This window comes from Capsicum annuum, chromosome 3 (genome assembly GCF_002878395.1).
Source record: "Capsicum annuum cultivar UCD-10X-F1 chromosome 3, UCD10Xv1.1, whole genome shotgun sequence".
Taxonomy (NCBI): domain Eukaryota; kingdom Viridiplantae; phylum Streptophyta; class Magnoliopsida; order Solanales; family Solanaceae; genus Capsicum; species Capsicum annuum.
The window spans coordinates 48,026,639-48,037,377 of record NC_061113.1 but is presented as its reverse complement, the minus strand read 5'-3'; the positions used below and the strand labels follow the sequence as shown (position 1 = coordinate 48,037,377).

The 10,739-nt window shown below is 29.6% G+C and overlaps 1 protein-coding gene across 1 annotated transcript; it reads right to left on the bottom strand.

Moving 5' to 3' along the window:
• Window positions 1-1,368: 1,368 nt before the first annotated feature.
• On the bottom strand, window positions 1,369-8,058 carry LOC107863857 (hyoscyamine 6-dioxygenase). Its single transcript, XM_016710029.2, has 4 exons — window positions 7,636-8,058; window positions 5,727-5,965; window positions 3,395-3,710; window positions 1,369-1,957 (listed from the first exon to the last, which is right to left on the bottom strand). The coding sequence occupies exons 1-4, from the start codon at window positions 7,846-7,848 to the stop codon at window positions 1,721-1,723; spliced, it is 1,005 nt and encodes a 334-aa protein (XP_016565515.2). The 5' UTR covers window positions 7,849-8,058; the 3' UTR covers window positions 1,369-1,720.
• Between the last annotated feature and the right edge of the window lie 2,681 nt (window positions 8,059-10,739).

Here is a 10,739-nt window from a genome sequence, read left to right as displayed (position 1 = left end):
ATATAAAATAAAGGCTCAGAGCATGAACAACCACAATATCGATCCAAAATCGACATTCCGAACCTGATGGAGCTGTCAGAATCACAATCTGGAGCTTGAATCACATAATGTTGGTTGAAGTCAAACTAATCACTTTAAGGCTATTCCTGAATTACAAACTCATATAAATCACTTCTGAATACATTGGGGACCGTGCAAATCATTTCTAACTCTAAAAATCACGAGGATCATTAACACATGGTTTATTGATGCAAAACTGCATTGGACTTAATAAATTTACGATTCAAATATGATTGATAAAATCTGTGGCGTACAATAAAAATTATTAATTTATAGAAATAATATAAATTATTGATAACTCTATAAGTTTTTAAACTTGATTTATAGTCCAAAAGACATCAAGCTATTGCATTTTGTCCATCCAAAATTAGCAAGTTAAATTCTTTTGAAATGTGTGGGGATTGTAGGCAGATATGCTTATATCGAAAAATAATTTGTACTTGGTGTCTTTCAGAAGCTAATCACGAAAAGTATTATAAAACCAAATATTCTTTCTTGGTAAAAAGAGCAAGAAACGTTATGTCTTTGTGATGGCTTCTTGCATGAAGTGAAGTGGCAAAGTGGCAACTTTATTGGCTAAGTGTCCATAACACATGTCATTCTCTTGTAGCATATTTTTCTCTATAAATAGCCACTGGAACTTCTTGCATTAAATAACCCATAACCAATTATCTTAGTCTCTCCTTTACTCGTGATTTTCCTCTTCTTTTTCCCTCTTTTATATTATTTACTTATTAATGATTTCGCTATTATTTTACTAATCCTCTACTTTAATTTGTTAGTATTTGTATTAATAATTTTAATAATTTATGTATCTTTCAGTAAATTAGAAAAGACTTATTTAATTCTGAAAAAATATTGTATGCCGTTGAAATAATTTTTTAAGACAGTGCTCAACAGATTTAAGTATAATTGACATATCACTTAAAATGTTACTATTATCCTAATAATATTTATTTTGCGATTAAGTAATTATATTACTGTTAACCACTAGAGTTGGCATGGTGGTTCAGCGTCATGTCCCTTAAGCAAGAGGTCGGGGGTTCGATCCCGCCTCTGACGAATGGAGCAAACTCTGTGGCCAGTTCCCTACCGCTTAGTGCGCTGACAGAGGAACGAAGGATTAGTCTCACGGCTTGGGAAACTAAAAAAAAAAAATTATATTACTATTATAATTTTATCAGTATTATTTAATAAATATCATTATTCTTCTTGTATTTATCATTGTTACCCAACACCATATTGTTAGAAATTGGGGAGAGCAAGATAATAAAAGCACACTAAAAAGTTCACTAGAAGAGAAGCGGAGGAAGGAAATTCCTAATTCACCTTCACTTAATCCAAAACATGACTATTTATTGGTAAACTTCTCCATGAATCTAGCCTAACATACATGTATAACTAGTTATAAGTCTGCATTTCCCATCTTCAAAAGCACATGAATAACACCACTCGACTTATTTCCCCTCAAGGTGCATGACCAAATCCATACTCTAATACATGTATTTCAAAAACCAAGAAACATAATTAATACACTAGTTCATGATCGAGCTAACATATGAACAAGTTTAATTTTTCAACATCCCAAGGGATAGTACTAACAAAATAGATATAAAGGATCTGGGATATGGTACAATACTAATTATAGTATATCATTAAGTTAAGCTTCTTTTTGGATGGCATCAGTATGAATACCAAAAGCTTTGGAAGCATTAATAAAATCTTTGTAAAGAATAAATTTGTAGAGAGGGGGATTAGACTCATTCAGCAGGACTTTTGTAGGCTCAACGATGCAGTTGGGAGTTGGATTGACAAAGAGCGCTATAGATGTTCTTGCTTCTCTTGAATTTGTTACTGCTCTATGCTCCACACTTCTTAGCATCCCGTTACTGATTATCTATTCCATTCATAAATTACAAAAAAAAAAAAGAAAAAAAAAAAAGAGAGAGAGAGAGAGAGTTAATGTGAAAGAAATCATGCATGCACACGATGGAATGGAAATGTAAATACATACATGTAGCACTTTATGTTTGCATATATGTATTCAACAAGCAATGGTTCAAATTTATCTCACCAATTACTCACATATATGTATTCAACAAGCAATAGTCGAATTTATCTCACCTATATGTCTTGCACTCCCCTTTTGAATTTTTCCCGGACTATTCAATTTTAAGCAAAATATGTATATCTAAATAAGTACATTCCTTTGATTCTCATAGTTCCACTACCATAATGTATAAGTATGTTACATTGGGTGGTTTTTAATCTTCCAATCCTAATGAGATTTCTTTATTGTATTGGTTCTATTTATTATTCCCTCCATCCCAAAAAAAAAAAAAAAAAAGTTGATACATTAGTAGAATTACTTTCTACTATAAAAAATTTCTTACTCCATCTCAATTCATGTGAAACTCTTTTTCCTTTTTACCTGTCCAGAAAAAATCTTGGCATCTTTATGAATTTAGTGTATAATTTTAACTAAAAACATTTCATTTTATTCTTAATTAGATAGTTTATAGCGAAACATGCAAATATGTGCGACTTGTTTTAAACCACTAGTTTCAAAAGTTTAATTTTTATCCTTAAATTTTCTGCACAATCAAACACCATTACATAAATTGGGATGAAAGGCATATAGTTTATGGTATCTCTATTTAGTGTGTCATGAATGATTGAAACGGAAATTTTAATAATTATCTAAATTTCCACATAGAATTAGGCGTATCGACTCCCATACAGAATCGATGCAAAAAATATTTCATTTCAAAACGAAGTTCAAGAAAGGATGAGGCCCTGAGAGAGCTTAGGATGCTATATCGTAGCATTATTTATATTCATCTGCACTTCAACTATATATATGCAAATCTACCACATTAATAATGAAAAAGATTCTTTACTATTTGGTCCATGTTATTTATACAATCACCTTATTTCTATAATAGGCTAAATTACACATTTGTTGATAGTGTAATTTTTTGTTTTTGCATTGCCTGCATATATATAACTTAAAATTCAATAAATGCTAGATGTTAAGTTATGCTTCATCCATTGTCCGTATACGTAACTTAAAACCCAATAAAAGCTAGATGTTAAGTTATACTTTATACATTTCAAAAAGAATGATTTTTTTTTTTTTTTACAAATTTTTAATTCTCACTCTCCACAAGACATGTTTAAACTACAATATTAAAGGACATTATGATACATCATTCTAAATAACATTAGTTTAAGACTATAATATTCAAAATTCTTTTTTACTTTCTAAATTTCGTGTCAAGTTAAAACAGACTGAACAAATTAAGACCAAAGGGAGAATATGATATGTAAATACCTCTAACTGGTTGCCTATGTTGACAACAAAAGCATTAGGCACCGCACCAATGCACACCCACTTTCCATCTACCATAACTTGCAGCCCACTCACATTCCCTTGAGTAATTATTGTTATGAGGCTGGGATCAAAATGTTTTGGTATGCCTAAAGTCAGGCTTGGATCTGGGCACGGTGGATACCTGTTTGCTGACAACAATTGAACTTGACTTTGCTCATCAAAGTAGCCTGATTCAATTCCTAATCCTTCAGATATCAGCTCCAAAATTGTCAAACTCAGCTTCCTTATTTCCGCTACATATCTTCCCACTACTTCTCTGTAATTGATAACAAAATCCATCAATAATTTAATTCAATTTCGACTTGAGTATAGTTCTGTGTTTGGTCAAGTTTATGAGAAGTTAAAAGTATTCTTCTTTTAAAGAAATGCTTATTTTTTGACAGTTTTTGGGGAAGGGGGGCGGGGTTGGTGGGTGATTTTGAATAATAGTGTTTCAGAAAGAAATATTCTCTTTTTACCAAAACCACTTCTGGAGACCTTGGGCAAATGTACTTATAAAGTGATTAGCTAAGCATAAACTATTAGCTACTTTTCAAAGATATCACTCCCTCCGTCTCAAATTATGTATCGTTATTTTTTTGGTTATTACTCCTTTTTTTTAATAAAGATAATTTTCTAACTTTAACAAAGTTAATATTTATTTCTAAAATATCGTGTCCTATTAAATAACGACACAATTTAGGACGGAAAGAGTATTTTTTTTGGAAATAAGCATATCTTAAAAGTCTAATCAATGGTTGAATAACTATTCCCTTTGGGTATTTGTATTGTTTAACGGAAAAAGGTTCAAATATGTCATTGAACTGTCATAAATGACTTATTTATGTCATCCGCTAAAAGTTGGGCTCATTCATACCATTGACATTATAAAACCGGTCCATCCATGCCATTACTTTTTAACGGTGGTTTTCAAAAAAATTATTTTGCCACGTGGCCTCTTATTAGAGGTCCACATCATTTTAAGAAAAAAATTATTTTTTTTTTTAAGTTTTGATCCATTAAGAAGAATCCACCCACACCCAACCTATCACCTTAACCCACTTTAATATTACTATTAATTTTGACCCTAGATTTAAACATATATATAATCATTTAGTCTTCGAACATGAAATTTACACACTTGAATACTACGTTTAAAATAATATAGGTTAGAATAATTAATAATTTAAAATGACAAATGACTAAATTGTGATTAAAAAAAAAATTATTTTGACTCTCGAAATCCGAACATCATCATATAATTTAGGACGAAGAGAATACCACATACATGAAGGACCACAACTTTTAATTAGGAAGAATACCTAAAAATTCCTTCTAAATTTGGATTATAAGTTGTATAATTGAATTATTGGTAGTCTTAATTATTTTGTGGACTTGGCTATTTGGTAGCCTTTATACTCTTTAACGTGGACGAGACGTAGAGCATAATTTATTTTTAGGCGTGTTAGAGTTTAAAAAAATATAAAATAAATAAAAGACCACCATCCAGGTACGTAGGGTGTTTTCAGTCCACATATTTTTTTTGTTTTGTTTGGTACCTACTCACACAGACACTCTTTATGTGTATATTAATGGATTTTTAATGTGTATATTAAAGAATCCACCCACGCAGAAAAAAGTTATGTTTTACGTCTCGTCCACGTTAAAGAGTATAAAGGCTACCAAATAGCCAAATTCACGAAATAATTAAGACTACCAATATTTCAATTATAAAATTTATAATCCAAATTTAGAAGACATTTTTAGGTATTTTTCCTAATTAAAAGTTGTGGTCCTTCATTTATGTGGTATTCTCTTCGTCCTAAATTATGTGATGATGTTCGGATTTCGAGAGTCAAAATAAATTAATTTTTAATCACAATTTATTCATTTGTCATTTTAAATTATTAATTACTCTAACCTATATTATTTTAAATGTAGTATTCAAGTGTGTAAATTTTACGTTCGAAGATTAAATGATTATATATATGTTTAAATCTAGGGTCAAAATTAAGAGTAATATTAAAGTGGATTAAAGTGATAGGTTGAATGTGGGTGAATTCTCCTTAATGGATAAAAACTAAGAAAAAAATTAAAAAATAACGTGGACCTCTAATAAGAGTCCACGTGGCAAAACAACTTTTTAGAAAACCACCATTAAAAAGTAATCGCATGGATGAACCAGTTTTATAACGGCGATGGCATGAATGAGTCCAACTTTTAACGAATGACATAAATGAGTTATTTCTGATAGCTCAGTGGCATATTTGAGTTTTTTCCCTTATTTAATTACCTGTAGCTAGCCGGTTTATCAGGCCAACTTTGCATGCATTTTTCCAGGGGGTGACAAGGGTGTTTTATATTATCCCTCCATAAATGCACACCATCTTTAACTTCTTGTTCGCTCCCTGTGTAGATCCAACCTTTTCTTGCTGGTACATTTGTTATTTGTTCGTCAGCCATGTCGAAAAACTCATTAAAGGTCAATATTGTTTGACTCATCACGTCCTCTGGGATTCCATGGTTGATCACCTGTAGAAACAGATTTAGTATTTAAATATTATTAATTCGAACTTAGTGCACCGAATAAATTCTAATGAACATGTCTGACTCTACATAATGAAAATTTTAGTGCACCGAATCACTTTTTTTTTTTTTAATGTTTGACTGCATGCGCCTCTAATTACCTGTAATTCTTTATTTAGTCTAGACTCAAGAAGTGGATGAAATATTAAGGGTGTGTTTGGTATGATCGAAAATGTTTTCTGAAAAGTATTTTCTTATTTTCTCTTGTTTGGTTGTACTAAAACATTGAGAAAATGTTTTTCAAAGTGACTTCTTTACCTCTATTTGAGGAAAAATGACTTTCCTCCAGAAAATGACAGATGTGACTTTAATGTCCCCACCCCCACCCCCACCCCTCTTCCCCCATTCCAACAACACTCAAATTTATATTACTCAAAAAATTCACATTACTTAGAAACATTTTTCACTGTGTTTTGCTCCAATTTTTCACCGTTTGAAATAAAAAATATTGAAGTCCAAATTTTTTCTTGTTTCTAATGTTCGTTGAATGTAATGTTATTTCTATGTGCATAGAGGAAGACTTACCTATGTTACTTTTGTTAATTGCATATTCCATTTTATCATCGTTGTAGCTTGTTTCATGAGGTTGAATAAACTCATCGTTCGATTGTATTTCTATTGATGGTGGTATCTTGAGATTGTCTTGATAAAATGTTGAAAAGTATCTCCTATGTTTGCTAATTAGTAATTGCTTAAAATTTAGTGACTTGTAATATCTTAATACTCGATATTGATATTATTTGCTATGCTTGTATTAGTTCAGGCAGTGATATACTAGTTAACAGTTAGTAGTATTTTCTAAAAAATATTTTTTCACTCACCAACTAAACACTAGAAAATATATTTCAGAAAAATATTTTCTACTCACCAATCAAACACCATAAAATATTTTTTAGAAAATATTTTCCACTCACCAACCAAACATGAGAAAATAAGTAGAAAACCAACTTATTTTCCAGAAAAACTTTTTTCAGGAAAATATTTCCATCATACAAACACACTTAGAGACATCAAATTCAAATGAGGTTATATAAACATACTAGATACACATTTGATTTAGTTTTTTTTTTTTTTCACATAGAACGTATAGTGGATCTAGGTAGGGGTGGGTCCGGGGCGGCCACAAGGAGGTCCATCCGAATCTCTTGGGGAAAATATTTTTCATCATACCAAACACACTTAAAGACATCAAATTCAAATGAGGTTATATATACACAAGATACTAGATACACATATTTGATTTGATTTATTTTTTTTTTCACATAGAACGTATAGTGGATCTAGGCAGGGGTGGATTTGGGGCGGCCACAAGGAGGTCCATCCGAATCTCTTGCAAAAAATTACACTCTACATATAAATATTTTTTTATATATATCAATATTTTTTTCATACGTATTGATTTTGAATTCTCTAAACATAAGATTAGAGGTTGTCTCAGTGGTTTAGAGGATTCAAATCTCCAAACGTATAATTTTTCAAATCTCTTAATGAAAATTCTGGATCCGTCACTGGATTCAGGTCAAAGATTTGGATCTACACCTGAATCCTTAAACACCTACTTGCTTTTATTGAAAAAATTGATATGACTACTAAAAAAAAAGTTGATCTATATATACCTGGAAAAATCCAAATTCTTGACCAGCTTGCAGGAGTTGCTTGATTGTTTCCATTTTTTCTGAAGAACTTACTAGGGATTTTTCAAGATCAATAACTGGGATTTTGTGGCATATTTGTATAATAGGGGTTTCACCTGGTCTTTCTTCTGGCGGAAATGTATAGGACTGGGGCACAGATTGAACATTGTACCATTTTGAGCTATGCCTCTCCATAATTTCCCTGTTAAACTTCTTCAATTCCAGCAAATTTAAACATGGATCAGTGTAACTAATGCTATAATTAATAATTACATGTGCCTAGTGCTCATGCAAATAGTTGCTTGTTTATTTCTATATTGATTCAAAGAAAGGGACACATAATTTAATTAATCAACTAGCCCTCAATTTTCATGACTATTTTATTGCCAAAAATTACTTTCTTTGTTCAGTCTCACGTTATCAATCGCTCCAACTTTAAATTTATTTGACATTGAACAACTTGTGTTTTAAATAGAAAACTTAGCCGGCCATTTTTTGTCATCCATAGTTTTAGTCTTTTAGAATCTTTCAAAAAAGTTAGAAATTACCACCGTATCACACACATTGATAAGAGTCACGAACCTAGATAATGACTTACCAACAAGGATTTTGATTGAGTAGTAAGTGTTTATTCATTCTTAATCAAAGATTTTGTGTTCGAGTCCTTTGAGTACGAAGTTACCTTTGTAAGAAAACACTTTATTTCACAATAGGAAATATTCCGACACAAATTTGAATTTACTCGGCTCTATGAACAACGGGTGAAAACAAAAAAAAAAACGAGATGATGACTTGCTGGGTTACTAAACTCATTTTACCAAATATATACATTTTTAAATTTTGATTTGGACTAAAAAAAAACGAGATGATGACTTGCTGGGTTACTAAACTCATTTTACCAAATATATACATTTTTAAATTTTGATTTGGACTTTTACTGATTGATGCTGTATTGAATTAAGAGATAAATATATGACTTAGCAAACACACACTTCTAATTATCCTACTTAGCTTAATTTTTAATTAATTATAATTTATAGTCACTCTTGTCTATTAAATACAATTCATAGTCTCTCTCGTTTATTTCTTTCATTCTCTATTTTCTTTTACTTTCCTTTTTTTTTCTTTTTGAGTTTTTTTCTTCATTTTTTCTTTTCCTTTTTTTTTTTGTTTTCTCTTTCTTTTTTCTTTGTTCTTTTTTCTTTTTACATTTTTTTATTTTCCATATTTTTTCTTTTTCTTTTTTTTTTCTTTTCATATTTCTCCTTTTTTTTTCTTTTGTATTTTTTCTCTCAATTTTTGTTGTTATTGTTGTATTTTATATATATATTATATATTTTATATTTATTTGTATCATACTAAATATTTTAAATAAATTTTTTATTTGTAGTTGAATAGTTTAATCGAGAATTTGTACAATTTATCATTTGTATTTGTATAATATGCATTAATTGTATTTGCTTGGATCTTCAATATATAAATATGCAATGTGTCATTCAATGCAAATGTATCGATAGTATTTGTATTTCAAATTTATCATTTGTATTTGTATATAAGAAAGTATCATTTTGTATGTGTATGATTCAAGTTGTATAAATATGTATCATTTGATGCATATGTAACATTTATATTTGTATAATTTTTTATTTTATAAATACATATGTTTGTAGAAAGAAAAATAAAAATTCTTTTCCAATTGTTTAAAAATACAAATGATATTGTCAACTACAAATTCAAATACAAACAAATGAAACAAATTAAATTACAAATAAAAATACAATATGTGGTCAACTTACAAATATAAATGCAAAATAATTTTTTTTTTAAAATACAAGTGCATCGATAAAAATAACACATAAATACAAAGAAAATGAAACCACAAAATATAAATACAATATCCAGTCAATTATTAAATACAAATATAAAATAATTCTTTCAAATACAAGTGCGAATTGTATAAATTATAAATGATGGTGCGAACTAGTAAACACAAATGCAAGTGCGAACTATAAAATATAAATACAAATGCTAACTATAACATACAAATACAAGTTGAAACTATAAAATACAAATGCGAACTATAACATACAAATACAAGTGTGAACTATAAAATATAAATACAAATGCGAACTATAACATATATACCGTTATAAATGTATTCACATTATAGTGAATGTCTATCAAGATCTATCAAGATCTACTTTGATATCTATTAGGATTTGAAGTATCCGTTTTTACTCAGAATAGGAGTAAATTTTTCCTATAAATAGAGGGATTTTATTTATTGTATTTACAATCTTATGATCTCTCATCCCTCAAGAGAAGAAATAAGAATTACTCTCTCTATTCTCTCTACTCTTCTTCTTTATTCTTTCTTGTTTTATAACATGTTATCAGCACAAGACTCTGTCAAACAAGGTGAGATTATAAATCTTAAGGATTTCAAGGTTAGTAATTTCTTATGTTATTTATCTTTTGCTACTAATAATATAATTATTGTTGAATTTGAGGAAAAATAATTGGTTTGGAACCATTTATGTTTTAAATTTATTCCTCAATAACAATATTATCAAAAAGGATGATAATATGTTGGGTTCAAGTCCCATCAATTTATGCCTAAGACGCATTTATATGGATAAGGCGTTGAGATTGGATCTCAATGCATGTATTGATAATATTATGATGGCTAAGGCAAAATAATGGGTATTTGATGAAAAGTCATGAAATATATCTCATTGATATGCTCTATTCCTTGAATTGAATGTGGTAGCAATAAATCATATGTATGTCTCAATTTGCTTTTATAGTAGCTATCATAATTTGATACGCTTAAGGCATGCTTATATTTCATTCCTAGGGAATGAGAAGCTTATTAACGCAAACGTGCACTTGATTGTGATGGTATCACAACTCACCTCCGAATGAGGCAGAATAACTAAGAAGAGTTATTTCAAAATCTACTTCTAAAGTAGTAAATCTGAGATTTATTCATGTAATAGTAAATCTGAAATTTACTAAAGAAAAAAAAGTACATGTCATGGTAAACTTGGAGTTTACTAGAATAAAAGTTCATATGAATGATTGTG